Source organism: Pituophis catenifer, unplaced genomic scaffold (genome assembly GCF_029215685.1).
Source record: "Pituophis catenifer annectens isolate HBS135680 unplaced genomic scaffold, rPitCat1.0.hap2 SCAF_1, whole genome shotgun sequence".
Lineage (NCBI taxonomy): Eukaryota > Metazoa > Chordata > Lepidosauria > Squamata > Colubridae > Pituophis > Pituophis catenifer.
Window position 1 is genome coordinate 283,371,673 of NW_027256881.1, and position 17,291 is coordinate 283,388,963.

The following is a 17,291-nucleotide window of genomic DNA, read 5'->3' on the forward strand; positions in this document are numbered from 1 at the left end:
ATATGCAGTCAATTTTATTAGCAATACAAGAAACAATGTTGAAAATGCAGAAGGTCATGACAACCAACCATGAAGACATTAAGAATAACATGGGAGAAGTAAAGGGGGAAATAAAGGAGATACAAAAGTTAGATGATAAAATTTGTACAATGCAGGAGGTGATAATAAACGAACAAAAGATAAAGTCAGAAGATATGGAGAATAAAATGGACATAGTAACGAATAAAATGATGTCGGAACATAGGAACTGGAAGGAGACATAATAAATTTGGAGATGGAGAAATCGATGGTATATCTCCGCTTTCAAAATATCCAGGAAAACAAGGAAGAAAATCTTCCTGCACTGATGGCTGAGCTACTAGCAGAAATATTGCAAAAAGGTAAACAAGAATGGAAAACGAAATCGATGAGGCATCTAGGAGCCACACAAATTATGCACAGAGGAACAGACTCCCGAGAGAAGTCCACGTTAAATTTGTCAGGAAAAAAATAAGAGATGAAATATACAGTAAAACACGAGAAGACCCACTGATGTTCAATGGAAAGGAGATTACTGTACTGAAACAAATTCCAAAAAGAGTAAGGGAGCAAAGACGAAGTTATCACTTTCTCTCTACACAATTACTAAAACATAGAGTGATGTTTCAATGGCTCATCCTGGAGGGGATGTTGATAACATGGCAGGAGAAAAAATTTCGGATTGACACATTCTGATCACTATATAAGCAGGGAAGACGAACAAGATAGCAAGGAAGAAGAAGGAGAAAGTAAAAGCCAGGAAGATCAGATTTCGGAAGAAAAAATTGTAGAACACGACACAAGAGACCATAAGGAAGCAGAGCGTCAAGTAAGGGAAGGAGCCAGAACCAGAGCACAGACCGAGAACAGAGCGAGGAGAGGACTGAGATCAACGGGTAAGTAAGAAGATGGAAAATGAAATAAAGATGATGTCACTAAATATAAACAACATCAACTCAGCTACTAAACATAAACAAATACTATCAAGATTACCAAAAGAGAAAATGGATATCATCTGCCTCCAGGAGGTACATATTAAGGAAAAAAATAGTGATCTCATAAAATGTCCAAAATTAGGGGAAGTATTTTCGGCATTGGCACAGAAAAAAAAAGAGGGATTGCTGAATATATAAAAGATTGGTTAAACCCTAGGAAAATATTTAGTGATAAAGACAGAAGAATTTTAATAATGGAAATAAGTACAAACTATAGGAAAATTCTGTTAGTAACAATTTATGCACCAAGCATAAAACAAGAAAAATTTTACAATAAATTACACAGGAAATTAACGGAGTTAGAGGGCGAAGATTGTTATACGTAAGTAAAATATGTTGTTTATAACTATAAGTATGCTAGTACAATTAATATGATCATAAATGTTGTTAGTAGCAAAGTTGTGTCCAATCCATCGTGACCTCATGGACAACGTTCCTCCAGGCTTTCCTATCGTCTACCATCCTCTGGAGTCCATTTAAGCTCACGCCTACTGCTTCAGTGACTCCATCCAGCTATCTTGTTCTCTGTCGTCCCTTTCTTCTTTTGCCCTCAATCTTTCCCAGCATTAGGCACTTCTCCAGTGAGTCCTTCCTTCTCATTAGGTGGCCAAAGTATTTTGAGTCTCATCTTCAGGACCTGGCCTTCTAAAGAGCAGTCAGGGTTGATCTCCTTTAGGACTGACCGGTTTGACCGCCTTGCAGTCCAAGGGACTCGCAGGAGTCTTCTCCAGCGCCATAGTTCAAAGGCCTCAATTCCTTGGCACTCAGCCTTTCTTATGGTCCAACTTTCACAGCCATACATTGCAACTGGGAAAACCATAGCCTTGACTATAGGCACTTTAGTTGGCAGGGTGATGTCTCTGCTTTTTAAAATATATTTTTAAAATAAAATAGTTTTTATAATTATAAGTATGCTAGTACAATTAATATAAGCTAATATAATTATAAATACGGTTGTAATTATGTGTATAATCATTATTACTATCAGTATATCTGTTATTTTTTCCTTCTTTTGTAAAATGAAATGCCCAGAGAAAATAAGTCTTCAAAATACTTATACATAAATAAAAAACTTGACCATAAAAAAAAAGAGAGAAGAGTCTTAAAATGAAGTTAAATCTCTCAACCGTTCATGGTGAGAAACTGTAGAGAATATTCATGATGGGCTCAGCAACCTAGCACCTGCTGAGATACAAACTTATTTATTTTATTTATTTATTTTATTAGGCTTATTAGACATATGCCGTCCTATCTCCAACAGACTCAGGGCGGCTCACAACAATAAAAACCAAAATAATCCATTATACAAAGTTAAAATGCCTAATTAAATCAGATAAAGCTAAAAACCCGTATAACACCCCATCAAAACTTCCTTGTCTGGGCCACTTTGTTGAAAGGGCTCTAAACCATGAAGGAAAAAGATGAACCCAAAGTTGGTCTCTGCCCTTGCAGAAGAGGCACTGAAGAGGCACTTAAGAATATTCTATTCTTAAAGGTCTGCAGCTGGAAGAGTTTTCAGCAAACGAATGAAAATTGTGGTGCCCCTTTGGTGTACCTCAAAGTGGCAAAATATACTTTCACTCTGAGTTTAACTTGGTTACCAACTGACATCTAAAGTAGGACAAGCAATTCTGCCTTTCTTACAAGCAAGTACGAAACTGCATCCTATAAAGTACTTTTCAAAGTTGACTCCAGTAAGTGTTGTCTGAAAAAGGCTAATATTCTTTGCCAAGCATCTTCCTGTGCCTCTGCATGTTCTTTCCACTTTCCGCCCCAGACTACAAGGGCCCCAATTGCCTTGTGAAATGAAATATAGCACAAGGGCATATAAGGAGGCTCCAAGAGGTGCCCAGCTCCAGGATAGCAATAGAACTCCACATGACATCCATTCTGCTGAAGGCGGCTAACAGCTTCTTGGCAGAACATTTGACTTTTCCAGTGTTTGTCATCCTGTCCACATATGAAGAGGAACTTGCTTAAGGACTTTTCAACAGGGATGCGGCATGGCCAGGTCGATGGGTCTTTGGTGTCATCCATTACTTCAGTAAAATTCAGTACATTCGGAACATCAGTAGATTTGACCTTCTCCAAATTATAAGGATGAGGTGGAATGATGTGTCCTTTCAGTTTCAAGGGGAAAAAAGCATTTACCCCTGAGCCAGAAATGCTGACAGCAGCTTGGATGTCCGGACAAAATGCAGCTAAGGCAAGAGCGAGATCTGCACCTTTAGATAGTCCCACAACTCCAATTTTTGTCGATTTAACCTGAAACCATAGGAAAAGGATTACTTTCATATCTATATTCATTCTTTCCCCATTAATTATAATTTATCTCCCAACTTCATTTCCTTCAGATGGTCTACAATTATAAGATTCAAAATACATAACAAATTTGGAGAACACTAAGTTGAGGGAGGGTGTACAAATAGAACTTTTTGCAACACAAGTTGGAATCAAACCCAAGACTGCTTCAGCATCAGCTTAAGATAAATTTGCATTTATGAATCTCAGTATAAACTAAGGGTTTCAGTTCCAACAAGACTAAAGATTAACTGCGGTGTACTACAAAACTACAAAAGCACCAAATTATTTCTTGCTCAAAAGTCAACGCCCCATCACCCATGATCTTAGTTTGTTTGGATACCTTTTGTTGTTTCTGCAAGAACTTTATTGCTTCACCAAAATAATCTAAGTCAATGAACTCTGGGAAAGTGGGGAGATCTTCAAAAGCTAAAAAAGCAAGCGCCAGTGTAACAAAACCTCTGCTTGCCAAAAGACTTGCTCTGTACTCCACCAGTCCGCCTGCAGATCCATACAAGTCAATAAGTGCTGGGAAAGGTCCAGGGCCTAAAAAAAGACATGAAAAAGAACAGGGTTTTACAGGATTATAAAACCAAACAGGCTGATACTTTTGGAAAGAAAATTCAGAGACCAGCCCTTACAAAACCTACAAGTTAAGACACCCTTTCCCACAGGGAACAGTTCTCCAACAGCTGGTGAATTCCCAGAAACTCAAATCAAACAAACCATCTAGAGATTTAGAGATATCCAGCACACCTGTAGAATAAAGACTGGACAGGCCTGTTTTAAGAGTACTAATGAAGCCTTGCTTCACTGCGTAGTCTATGATAAATGGGCACCAGGGAGTGTTTCACCCAGAATAATTCTGTATATTAACTATTTTGATTTAATGCTGCTGTTTGATAAATTACTTTCCTTCGAATTTTAATCCAGGTTTTATGGCCTACAACTGTGACATTTTAATCTTTAACTTCGTATAACATATGTTGCGTCCACAGCGAAGAGCACCTAGACTTGGGAGGGAAGAAGAAAGGCATAAAATGGGGATTCAAAATCAAAAGCACACCTGCCACTCTTAAGACATCACCAGTAGAGCTGTACTCTATAGCAATTTCCAGAGATCCAGTCTTGCTCATATTCCCTGGATCTGGGAACCTAGAAGGGAAGCAAAAGCAACTCCAGGGATGGAAGGGGGGGGGGGGGGCTTCGCTATTTTCAATGATCTACCTTTAAGGAGGAAATCGTTTCTAGCGAGGTCTTTCGCTGCCTGCTAAGCGTGTTTGTTTCAGGGATCTCAGCCCCGCGACCCCCGGGTTTTCAGCTCATCCACTCGTGCAAGTTGCAACTCACCGGGCGGGCAGAAAAGCGTGGCTCTCAGCCGGCCTTCTCGGACGGGCACTCTTTTCACGCCTTCGGCCATGAAGCGCCTCTCGCTGCGGCAGCGGCAAAGGAGCGAGCCGCTGACTCCGCGCCCGTCGTACACCTCGTAGGTGACACAGAAAGGGGTGAGGACGTTTGTCTTCCTCAGCCTCTTATGGGGCGTCGGGGATTCCAGCGTCCACAGTAAGCCCATGGGCTCGACCCCGCAGTAGCTCCCACCCAGCGACGGGGAGCAGCTGAGGTCCAAGGCTCCGTTACCTTCAGCCCGATAGTAGGCGCGCGATTGGAAAAGGTTGCCGCTTTCATCCACCAGAGAGGCCGAGACGGTGACCTCCTGTAGCGGAGAGAGGCCCTCGATCTTCACCTGGACTGGCTCGTCATACAGGCAGGCGGGAGAAGGCAAGATCAGAATGCGCGCCGCCATCTGAGCAACTTTGCTAAAGCCCGCCAAGCTTCCCTCTGCTCCTGCTCAGATCCCGGGCGGGTTTATTTTGCTCTCTGGACTTTGGCTCCCAGTTTATAATCCGAAGGATTTAGGGCGGCGAATAAAACCACGCGGCGAGGGTTTCTGGGAAATGTAGTTCTTAAAATCAGAAATAAAAATAGTCACAAAATTCTGACAAATTATGGGCGGGAGCTACCAAGCGGAAGTCAAATCAGCCCTGCGAACTGCCAAGTGGTTGCAAGAATTGCCTTGCTGGAGTTTGCCCTTTTGCACAGCAGAACTGGCAATCAAAAAGCAAAAGTGAGAACGTTGGCTTTAGTTATATGACATAGAGATTTTGTGACCAGCAAAGCTATTCAAAAATATGAGAATATCCTATTAAAACAACTGGCATATTAAAATATTGCCATGATGTCTATTGTAAATCATGTTCATTAGGAGCCCAAAGATTATTTATTTATTGCACATTTATGTAAATATTTATTTGCAACCATAGATGTTGAACACATGAAATTACAGCAATCATATTAGTTCAACAGACCCCCCCCATAATATTAACAGCACTATTTGTCAAAATGTGCTTTTGCATCTTCCTTTGCAGCCATAGCAAACAATGCAAATTCTTTAATTATGCTTGTCTTCATCAGACAATAATAGATCAATCGATCAGAACAGAGCTGGAAGGTACCTTTGAGGTCTTCTAGTCCAACCCTCTGCTAAAGCAGGAGACCCTGTACCATTTCAGACAAGTGATTTTCCAGTCTCTTCTTAAAACCTCCAGTGATGAAACACCCACAACTTCTAGAGGAAAGCTGTTCCATTGATTAATTGTTCTGTTAGGAAGTTTCTCCTTAATTCCAGGTTGCTTCTCTTCTTGACTACTTTCCAGTCTTTCTTTTCCTTCCCTCTGGTGCTTTGGAAAATAAACTGATCCCCTCCTCTTTGTAGCAACCTCTCAAATACTGGAATACTGCTCTCATGCGCCCCCTAGTCCTTTTTTCTAGACTAGCCAAACCCAAATCCTTGATATTCTTGATGTTTTCGTTTCCAGGCCTTTAATCATTTTAGTTGCTCTTCTTTGCACTTTTTCCAGTCTCAACATCATTTTTGTTATGTGGTGACCAAAACTGGATAGTTTTCCAGGTGTAGTACTTCACCTGATTTTTATTCTATGCCTGTTTATACAACCAAGGATTGTATAAGCTTTTTTGGCTGCTGACACACACTACTGGCTCATATTTCAGTGATTCCTAGTGATTCCACTAGGTCCCTCTCCAGTTATTGTTTTTGAGCCAGGTTTTGCCTAATCTATATCTGTATTTTTGGTTTTTCCTACCTAAGTGTAAAAACCTTGCTTTTTTCTACATTAAAATTTCATTTTGTTGGATAGGGCCCATTGTTCAAGTCTGTCAAGATCTTTTGGGATCCTGAACTTACCTTCTGGGGTGTTGGCTATTCCTCCCAGCTTAGTGTCATCTCAAAATTTGAGGAGTTCCCCTCTGTTCCCTAATCAGTCATTTATGAAGATGTTGAAGAGTACTGGGCCTAAGACGAAACCTTGTGGTACCCCACAATCTTTTAAAAAATAAGTAGTCCCTCAATAACAGGTGTTTTTATCCATATGTCGTTTAACAGTTTATAATAGTAACTCTGAGTATTGTTCTAAGGGAAGAGTTTAATCATCCTCAATTCATAAGTCCTCACAGAGACAGATGTGTGTGGGTCAAATAAAGCTAGCTGTCTATGTAGTTAGGACACATAGTAGCCATCATGTCGTCCACTGGTTTAGCTAGAAGCCCATTAATCCCATTATAGGTTTATAGGGATTAATGAGGTGGTAACCTGAATACTATCTGTACTGTCAGAGAAATTATGACAAAAGTAAGTATTCTGCAATGTATTCTTTTCCCTGCTGAGTACGTGTTCATCCACCTCATTCTGAGAGACAGCTTCTATCCTAGAAACCCAGAAATGTTGCAATGGTTGCAGGGCAAACTGTGTGACATAGTGAAATGCTTGAACAAGGCCCAAACTGAGAGACGACCATATTGCCTGAAGGCCTAATGGGTAAAGAAACAGAAAGCTAGCAGATACTACTCCATGTTTTTTCATCCAACAGACAAATACAGATGTTGAATGATACTGAGGGCATTAAAACACTGTTTATCTGCAGGAATCCATTTTACACGAAGTAGATGGTGTCATTTCCAAACATTAACCTGAAATCTCATTGAAATGAAGATAGAAAATCTGCTTAATTTTTAAAAGATAAAACTGTTAATCAGAATATGATTTGGTAACTGACACAGTGATGAGGCAAAGTACCGTATTTTTTGGACTATAAGACACATTTTTTTGTCTCCCAAAAGGGGGCAAAAATGTCTGTGTCTCTTATAGACTGAATATTGCCAAAGCTCCACCCACCCGCCATTTTTTTTGGCCTCCGCACGCCCCATTTTCAGATCTTTTTTTGGCTTGTTTTTAGGCTTTTTTCGCCCATTTTCGGGGCTTTTTTCAGCCCGTTTTGGGGGCTTTTTTGGCCCGTTTTTTCAAAAATAAGGTCTGAAAAAAACTCAAAAATGGGCCAAAAAGCCTCGAAAACAGGCGAAAAAAAGCCTCAAAAACACCCCCAAAAAGCCTCGGAAATGGGCAAAAAAAAAAGGCCTTGAAAACGGGCCAAAAAAAGCCCCGGAAACAGGCTGAAAAAAGATTGGAAAAGGGCCGAAAAAAGGTAGGCCAAAAACTTTTTTTTTTTTTTTGTTTTCCTCTACTAAATTTAGCTGCATCTTATAGTCAGGTGCGTCTTATAGTACGAAAAATATGTTATTTCACTAAAAATAGGAAAACAGCTGTGTAAGACAGAGTTTGGCCAACATCTCCTATAATGCATTCATATGATATAAAAATTGCCTTTTGCATGATGAGATCAATTATGCAATTATTTATTTAAATTATATGAATAAAGATATAGAAAAATTGTAAGCACAATTCCACATCAGATGTAAAAGTTCAGCTGTTCCAAGAAGAATCCAACATTGGTTGTGCAGCTTTGGTGAGAGAATCCAGCAGCTGATAATAGGAGTATTTTAGATCATATTCCATATCATACCAATAATTCACTGAGGAAGAAAGAAAAAGTCTTTTAATAGTATTAATAGTATTCTTACCTTATAATTTAAGCTTTATAAGGAACTCTATGATTCAATGCAAATTAAAAACCAAACATACAGATAACCTGAAGATTCTACCCTTAATATTATTATCAATTCTCAATGCAACACTGGGTTTTTAGAGATTCCGTCATTGGAACTTTGAAAGGAAGTAATCCAATTTTTCTGCCCATTTTAAATAAACTCAGCCAAGAGATTTAAACAGTTCTGCTTCAATAAACAACTTTATTACTAGCATTAGTTACTACATGGCTATAATGGCATTCTGATACAATATTTTCAAATGTAATCTAGTTTTATGTATTTTTCATGGAAACAGAATTTTCTTTTTAAAAAAGGGGGTGGTGAGTGTGAAGTAGTGAGACATCATATAGAATCCATTGTAAAGATGATCTTTACTTTAAATGAACGTAACCAAGGTAGTCTTTGCTTAATTATGTTAATTAGGAGTGCTATTTCTATTGCTAAGCAATATGGTTGTAAACACCAATGTTACGTGAGCTCATCCCTTAGCAACCACAATTCCAGCAGTCCTCATTGCTGTTGTTAAGTGAGGACCCCCTTGCAATTCCCTGCCAGCTTCCAACAAGCAAAATTCATGGGAAAGCTGGCAAGAAGTACCAAATCCCGGGCAAGCTGGCAAGCAGGCTGGCAGGCAGGTAAGTGACTGCTGTGGCATGGCAGAAGAGTGACTGAGGGGAGAATACAGGTGCAGAAGGTGCGCAGGTGGCTGCCATGTGAATGCAGTCATGTGAGCATGGTATGGAGTGCGTGGCGGGTGGGTGCTGCTGGCAGGTGCACACTAAGTTGAATGAGTTCCCGGGGACTGTGTACTCCATAGCTGGGCTCCTCAGGAGAAAAAGCCACAAAAGTGAACGACAGGAATGACTTGCAAACTTCCCTACCAGCTTCTCCAATGACTTTGCTTGCCAGAAGCTGGCAGAGAAGGTCATAAATGGCCAGCATGTGCCTGTAGGACACTGCAATCATCAAGTTGCCAAGGCCCGGTGTCAGGTCCCCATAGTTCCCTATCAGGACGCTGCCATTCTGGTGGGAGGAGGGAGCCTTGGTATTTTTATGATCTGTCACTTGCTTTGGTCCTTTACTTTGATGTGTCTTCCTGGGGAGGGATGGGCCTGGGGCCATCTATTTTGTCTCAGCTCTGAAGAAGACGGGAGTGCGGTGCCTGAGAACAACTTATCACCTTCTCAGCTCAAAGTTCTCACAACAACCCAACATCTGGTGATTGGCTCTTGTCGGACTGAGCAGTGGGGAGGGGTTTTGACAAACAACTTTTAATCTAATGTTCTAGTGCGATAACTTTAGATCCTGCCTATTCTCTTTGCTATCACTGTCACCCAATAAAAGTTCCTTTTAAAATGCTACCTGTTTCAAGAGTTCTGTTTTCCTGAGGGGACCACTGAGGAAAGACCTTACACCCAGTTTATGATCATAAGAATGCAGAGATGACTAGTCATAAGTTCTACTTGTTCAGCACTACAGTAACGTCAAACAGACACTGAAGAAATGGTCATTAATCAAGGACTACTTACAGAATATATGCAATTCTTACTTTGATTTGCAGCAGAGAAACTGCAGCAGAGAAACTGCTAAACTGTCAAAGTATAGTGGTAGAATTTGAACTTTCCAATTCAAATACAATATTATTTTCAGATCTCATCTATTCAAAGGTTGGCTTGGATCCTGAGTTGCTTTCCAAAAAATAAATATTATTTCAAGCAGAAATCCCAACTACTAGAAGATGATAAAGGTCATTTTTAGCAATTCTTTCTTTTGCAATCTCCTCAAGGTCACCGAAGACTCTCTCTAACATGTCTGTCTGCAGAACTATTCCATGAGTAGAATTTGAGTGAGTGAAGCCAGATCTATGCCTACAATTGGTTTGTTTTGAAATGATCACAATATCTCTCCTGCTGGGTAAGTATAATAACCTTTTAAAGATCCCTACGCTCATCTAATGCTCTTACTCTTGTTTTTAGATTCTTTTAAGCTTCTTGTTTTTTATATATACTTTCGGTTTTAATACATATATCCTATATATCACCTAGGTTTTCACTTTTTTCTTTTGTTACTGTAAATTCTGATGTGTTTTCTATGCTTTTAAATTGACTGCATCCCACCTTTCTTATACTGGCCTATAATGATAATAAAGATTTGATTTGATATTTTGGAATAACATTGAATACAATCTAACTGAAGACAGAAGAAGGAAATCATTTACATATTGACAGAGAAATCTGGTGAGCTTGTAGCTATTATAAATTAAAAGATACCTTCGGCATTTTTCTTACCTGCTATGCAGCCATGTGATTGCTGAACATGATGGAACCAAAGAGAAGGAAGATACAACATTTCACCAGACTTCACAGTACATCTTAAAGGCTTTGCCTGAGCATATTCTGGGTATTGTTTCAGATCTGGACTTAAAGGATCTAAAGGGATCCAGGGTACCTTTGTAGATGAAAGGTTAATATGATATTAATATGATATTAATAAGATAATTATTTCTTCCAGAATTGAATCATTTAAGAGAAATATTTGAAAAGCATTGAAAATAGAATCCTGCACAATTATTAAGCAATACAACCAAATATCAAAATATTTTTTAAAACAATTAGTGTAGAGATGGGACAGAGTTCCAGAAGAACAACCATCACTGCCGCCCTATACCGATCTGGGCTTTATGGCAGAGTAGCTAGACGGAAGCCTCTCCTCAGTGCATTTTTTTCATTTCCAACATGTGTCATGGCCCTATCGGAGCCCGAATCCGAAGAGGAAGATGAGACAGAGCTAGGGCCAATGGAGGAACGATCTGAGGAGCAGGACAAGGCAGTCCCAGGTCCCTCGGGCTTGGGAAGGATCGCCAACAAGGGAGAGGGGGCACAGGAGGACCAAGCAAGTGGGGAGGACAGGGCAGGCAGCAGAGCAGATGAGCAATTACTTCCCCCCCCCCATCCCCGAGCATGGAGAATTGAGGAGGAGGAGGCGGGATCAGCGCAGGGCAACCTGATAACTTGAGAGGAGGATCATTAAAATATTTTTAAACTAATAAGATATAATAGTAAGTTTATAAAGTAGACTGAAAGTTATGCATACCTTCTCTGCCATTTTATTTTCCAGAATATCAAATGACCCATCTTCTGAGATGTGGTAAGTTGCTGGTGGATATAACTCTGGAACATGAAGTACATACAGAAGTGTATTGTTTACGATTAACTCTGCAGTTCCCACACTGTGTATGTACCACAGCACCTCAGGGCAATGTGGCAAACTCACAGGAGCACCATGGGGTATTTTACCATTTAATACAGATTGTTACCCTTGAAACAGATTGTTTTACTAGAAATTATTTTTTCCAGAAATCTGAACTTGAATGTATATATAGCTGGGGAAAGTATATGTATGTATGTATTTATTTATATAAATATTAAAAAATTATATATAAGTCCATATATAAACCATCTGTTTTAATATTGAGGACAAATTAGGCATTCTGTGGGAATTCATGACTGGAATTCTCTTTTTCTGCCTTTCTTTTTAAGCCACACTGGGAAGAAGAGTTTGGAAAGAAGCCATACACAGCATAAATACCGTATAATTCTTTGATTAATCAATCCAAATTCTAGCTCCTCAATATATATCAGCATTGGAAAATTTTAACCATAACATTTCTCCTTCAAAGTTAACAGCAATTTCAGAAGAAGGGAATTTAGCAAGCAGTAGACCCTCCCCCTCCCCCTTACCAACAGCATCATTCCAAAATGTCCCCCCTTTCACATAGATGCTTTTATAAATATTTTAAAAGCAGAAAAAAACCCACAAATCCCATGTAATCCCTAATTTGGGGATTAATTACTGATTTTTTCTTCCAAAAATTGTGCCAAAAGTTTGAGATCTACAGTATAGCCTTCTCCAGCACAATGTGTTCCAGATGTTTGAGGAATATAACTCTCAAAATGCCCAGCCCACAAAATTATTGTTCCAATAATTTATAGAGTAACAGATTAGAAAAGGTTATTGTAGTGCATTATGCCCAAGTACAGGTAGTCTTTGACTTACAACCACAACTGAGCCCAAAATTTTCTTTTCTAAGGAAGACAGTTGTTAAGTGTATTTCGCCCAGTGGTGAAATGCTCCAAAGTCTGCTAGTTTCGCTGCGTGCACATGCACAGTGGGTGCCAAACACACACTGTGCGCGCATGCACACCACAAGCGCTACTACACAGCACTGAACAAGGAGGCTTAAGAAGCCTTTTCCAAGGTAAGTAGAACAGCGGGGAGAGGGAACAGCTGTGCTGCGCAATTTAGATTCACTAGAAAGCAGATTTCAGAAATACCAGTTTGCCTGAACCTATAGCATTTTTTTACTACTGGTTTGGGTGAACTGGTCCAAACTGGTAGCATTTCACCCCTGGTTTTGCCCTTTTTTACGACATTTCTTGCCACAGTTGTTAAGGAAACCCGTGCAGTGAAGTTAGTAACACACTTGTGAATCTGGCTTCCCCCTTAACTTCGCTTTTGTAGGAAGGTTGCAAAAGGTGATCACATGATCTCAGGACACTGTCATAAATATATACCAGTTGCCAAGCGTCCAAATTTTAATCACATGACCACAAGGATGTTACAATGGTTGTGTGAAAAGCAGTCATAAATCACTTTTTTCAGTACTGTTGTAACTTTGAATGGTCACTAAACAAATGGTTTTAAGTCAAGGACTACCTATAATGTTTTCCTCATCTGACTACAGTTAACATCTCCTGGGTGAACAAGTAGCCAAAGCAACAAAAGAGGGATCGGCCAAGAGGTACCAAAAGGATCTCATGTTCTTATGCCTTTTCCAAGCTTCTCATAAACCTCAGCTGTATCTAGCAAATATGCACCTGTGCTGTATGGTGATTATCCATGCTTTGCTTAGTAAAAAAAAACCCACAGTCTCTGCTGTATAGTAAAATATTGGAGAAGTTGAAGGCATTTTTTGAATGACTTACAAAATATCAGCGTCATGTAGCCAACACCATTCCTATCCATTTCTCAAAATACCTACCATATGGGATGAAGGGACGGTCACTTGGCGGATGCAACAAAAAATGTTTTTCTCCAGAAATCACGCAGTACAAGTTTTCATAATGGTCTTTGTGTACTAAGATTGGAGGGAGAAAAATGAAAGACTGGGAAAAGGAAGAGGGAATGGTCATTTGTTACCTCCATTACAAACATAGCCCAAAAATAAAGCACAAGCATGAATTTATAAGAACTAGCATAATTCCATATGCTTGCACAGTCCATGAATTGGCTTGGTTTTTTATTTTGCTATCCACCACTCATTTTAGATACAGATTATAATGATATTCAGCAATCAGGAAAAAAAAAAACTCAGAGATTTCTAGGTAAGCCTTTCATTACACTCTGTCCGATTCCCTGAACTGAGTCCAAGCATCATTGCCTGTTATTTGTAATCCTGTGTCTTCTGATCACCCCTCCCACCCACTTCCTTCCCTCCAAAATTCTGTCCAGATGAAGTAACTGCAACGTGGGAGTGGGGGAAACTAGGTTCAGTTAAAGTAACAGTTAGGACTAAGGAAGATATTTCAAATATTGTTCCGCAAAAGAAATTTTCCTTTATTTTTTTAAAGACGTTTTGATACCCAAATTTGCCTTCCAATTATGAATTGCAGCAGAGAATGTCTATGGAGATTGTCAGTCATCCAGGTCATGACTGTCTCAAAGGTGCTTTTTCAAGAGGCAACTGGACTTTCTGGTTTTTCTTTGAAGACATTTCGCTTCTCATCCAGGAAACTTCTGAGCTGAAGAAGCTTCTTGCATAAGAAGCAAAACATCTTCAAAGAAAAACCAGAAAGTCCAGTTGCCTCTTGAAAAAGTACCTTTGGTGCAGCAGAGAATGCACTGATCTCATACGTACATGAGGTTACTGCAGAAGATTCTCCCAGCCAGAAATTCACAGCATCGGGCTTCTTTCCTATTTTAAAAAAAAAAGTCAAATCAAAAAAGGGTCTGGGTTTCTGTTATCTTATCTTGCAGATCTACTGGTAAAGAATTTTATTTTCACTCAATCAATTAGCTGCCTTTCTTAACATCCTTTCTAAATAAATCTGGAAGAAACAGCTGTTAATGTCTCAGAAATATATATTATCACTATTATGCACAAGGATGAATAATTTTATATTCTCAATGAAAGCAGCTGACAACAGGCTCATTTTCATTCTATTTTTTTTTTTCCTTACTAGCATTTTCCTGAAAATGCAGGGTCTGCTATTTTCAGATCGCCCAAGTCTGATGTCGTGGGCTGAGAGAGTGGGTGGCCCAAAGTCAGCCAACTTTCATGGCTAAGGCAGGACAGAACACATAGTCTCCTGGTTTCTGGCCTGGTGCTTTAACGACTAGACTAAACTGTCTTTCTCATGTTCATTCTCTTCAGATTTTTACTTAAAATTAAAACTCAGAGAATCAGGAATTCTCTAGGACCATGATGGCGAACCTATGGCACAGGTGCCACAGGTGGCACGTGGAGCCATATCGGTGGGCACGCGAGCTCAGCTCTGGCACACATGCGTGCGCCAGCCAGCTGATTTTCGGGCCTTCTGGGCCCACCAGAAGTCAGGAAACACAGTTTCCGGCCTCCGGAGGGCCTCTGGGGGGGTGGGGAAGATCGTTTTTGCCCTTCCCAGGCTCCTAGAAAGGCTCTGGAACCTGGGGAGAGCAAAAAACGGGCCTACCGGGCCCACCGTGCCATCACGTGCCAAAAGCGGGGGGAACACAGGGGGGCAGGGTGCATAGAATTATGGATGTGGGCACACTTGCATGTGATCCCACCACGCTCCCCCCCATTTTTGGCATGCGATGGCAAAAAGGTTAGCCATCACTACTCTAGGAATTGGAAGGGATCTAATAAATCATCTAATGCAATTTTCTGCAGTAGCCACCCACCAAGGAAACTTCTCCTAGTATTCTGCAAGTTTGGCAACACCCAGATATAATTATTTAAATAGATTTCACTGTACAGTTTTAGTGTTGTGGTTTTAGGGCTTTATGAAACATTTAAAAGACCTTGGGCTGGCCTGCATGTGTTTGACAAATTAAACATTTGATTTTTAATTTAGGATGCACAGAATAATGTTAACTGCATTTAACAGCTTAAAATACTTCTGGTAAAGTCTTAGCAGGCAATCTCTACTACACAACTCAAAGACTCTTGGCCATTGTGAACCAACATCATCAAAAGGCACATAAGTTATTATTTATATGGGAACTACATGCACAGTAATAAAACCATCAATTTTGATTGCAACATCTCCATGAACAATGCAATCTTGGAGCATTCCAAAGCCAGAAAGCAGCTGGCTAATATAGTACCAATTTTGGAATATTGGGATTTTAATATTTACCCAGTGCTTCACTCATCCAAGGTATCTCAGGCTCCACATCACCTATAAGTTCAGGAAATTCCTCAGTCAGGTTTGAACACTGTTTCTGCACATAGAACACCCCTGGAGAAGTTATCTTTTTCTCCAAAATGTCCAAAAAAGCACCGAAAGGCATATGACGCTCCTCTGGCATAACAAACCAGTCCTGATAAACTGCATCAGCATAACCATTGGGGGTTACTGCCACACTCACCAGCTTGGAGCCCATTATTCGCCTGCAACAAAAATATCAGAAGAGATTTATCTTTGTGCAAGGAACACAGATTTATGCCAGAAAAAATAGTCACAATATTTTAGGCAAGAACACTCCCAGATGTGCTGGAAACATCATCATCAAGACATCATATAAGTGATTGAGGTGTGTGTATCCGGGCGTGTGTATGTATGTGTGTATGTGTGTGTGTATACACATACACGCGCACACATCCCATCTTTATTACTTGTAGCCTCCTACCTCAAGTAACCCAAGGTCCACTTCTGCAGAGCCGGCCAGTGGTGGAAAGCATTTCGGATTATACATGGTTTGTTTGGGCAGATCCATTCCCGGTAGAATTCCAGGGGAGGCGGAAGAATATCAAGGTATGGCACGGATTCTGACCAACACAACTCTATTCACACAGGAAAAAAAATCCATGAACACTGCAATCATTTTAGGGATTGACAACTCTGGCTACAGTTTTTCTTGGTGCAGTTATAATTCTCTCATTCTTCCCAGAAGATTCAGTAACAGACCGGGGAGTAGAATAATTCTTAAAACTATACTGTATACTTATATTTTTGCTGTGCAGGCTGGGACTGCTAAGTGCCATAATTGAATGGGCCTAGGCTTTGGTAATGTTATGCCCCATCTGCCTAGCTGTATTTCTATCAAATGCCTCCATATGACAACTTCATTATCACTGCTTCGTTATAGAATGTACAGCATTTTGTGCACCAGAACTCCGTTTTGGAAAGTAGCCAACCGGGATTCTAAGATCGCCCGGGTTATCATGATCCACGTGGGGCACTACCAACTTTGCGATGCAAATATCGGGATGTTCCCTAGATGGTAGCAAAACTATGCCGGCTTTTTTTATTTTGGGGGGGGGGGGGCAGATTTAGCAGTCAGGGTTTTTTCGTTTTTGCAGATCTGCAGGGCAGAGAAGTGGGGGCATCCCTCGATCTTTGGATCGCCTTAACGCAGAGCCCAAACGGCGAGAGACAACTTCTAATCTTAAAAAAACTCCCCCTGTAAAAGAGTATGGTCTCACATGCTGCAATATCCAGCCTGGTTTTAAATAACTATCGTTCTCTTTTCTTCCGGTTATTCTTAGTCCATAAGTGGATTGTATACTCTTACTTCCATTTATGCACTGGTAGAACCGAGAGGTGGGGGTGGGTGGGTGTAGCTTTCGCTGCCTCTAACGTGCCTCTCATTTACACAGCCAGATCCCGCTCACCCCGGGCTTCGGTTGGAAAATCAGACAAACAGCGCTTCATCGCTTGCAACGTCCACTCTTTCCTTTCAGCCTCCGCCATC

The 17,291-nt window shown here is 40.4% G+C and overlaps 2 protein-coding genes across 2 annotated transcripts; both read right to left on the bottom strand.

The window, feature by feature from the left end:
- Positions 1 to 2,273: 2,273 nt before the first annotated feature.
- LOC139307940 (acyl-coenzyme A thioesterase 1-like) lies at positions 2,274 to 5,165 on the bottom strand. The gene is made up of 3 exons (XM_070931300.1): positions 4,665 to 5,165; positions 3,658 to 3,860; positions 2,274 to 3,278 (listed from the first exon to the last, which is right to left on the bottom strand). Exons 1-3 carry the CDS (start codon positions 5,116 to 5,118, stop codon positions 2,679 to 2,681), a joined length of 1,257 nt encoding a protein of 418 aa, XP_070787401.1. The 5' UTR covers positions 5,119 to 5,165; the 3' UTR covers positions 2,274 to 2,678.
- Positions 5,166 to 8,148: 2,983 nt separating this feature from the next.
- Positions 8,149 to 17,291, bottom strand: JMJD7 (jumonji domain containing 7). The gene is made up of 8 exons (XM_070931303.1): positions 17,212 to 17,291; positions 16,227 to 16,380; positions 15,734 to 15,987; positions 14,251 to 14,307; positions 13,375 to 13,470; positions 11,427 to 11,503; positions 10,622 to 10,781; positions 8,149 to 8,258 (listed from the first exon to the last, which is right to left on the bottom strand). The coding sequence occupies exons 1-8, from the start codon at positions 17,288 to 17,290 to the stop codon at positions 8,149 to 8,151; spliced, it is 987 nt and encodes a 328-aa protein (XP_070787404.1). The 5' UTR covers position 17,291.

Excerpts from the sequence above, each read along its gene's own strand:
- JMJD7 (XM_070931303.1), bottom strand. The coding sequence starts at position 17,290 with ATGGCGGAGGCTGAAAGGAAAGAGTGGACGTTGCAAGCGATGAAGCGC. Across the intron at positions 10,782-11,426 it reads AAAATAAAATGGCAGAGAAG|GTACCCTGGATCCCTTTAGA; the intron begins GTATGCATAACT and ends TCATCTACAAAG. Across the intron at positions 8,259-10,621 it reads ATCACATGGCTGCATAGCAG|TGAATTATTGGTATGATATG; the intron begins GTAAGAAAAATG and ends TTTCTTCCTCAG.
- LOC139307940 (XM_070931300.1), bottom strand. The coding sequence starts at position 5,118 with ATGGCGGCGCGCATTCTGATCTTGCCTTCTCCCGCCTGCCTGTATGAC. Across the intron at positions 3,861-4,664 it reads CACGCTTTTCTGCCCGCCCG|GCCCTGGACCTTTCCCAGCA; the intron begins GTGAGTTGCAAC and ends GTCTTTTTTTAG. Across the intron at positions 3,279-3,657 it reads TCTTGCAGAAACAACAAAAG|GTTAAATCGACAAAAATTGG; the intron begins GTATCCAAACAA and ends CTATGGTTTCAG.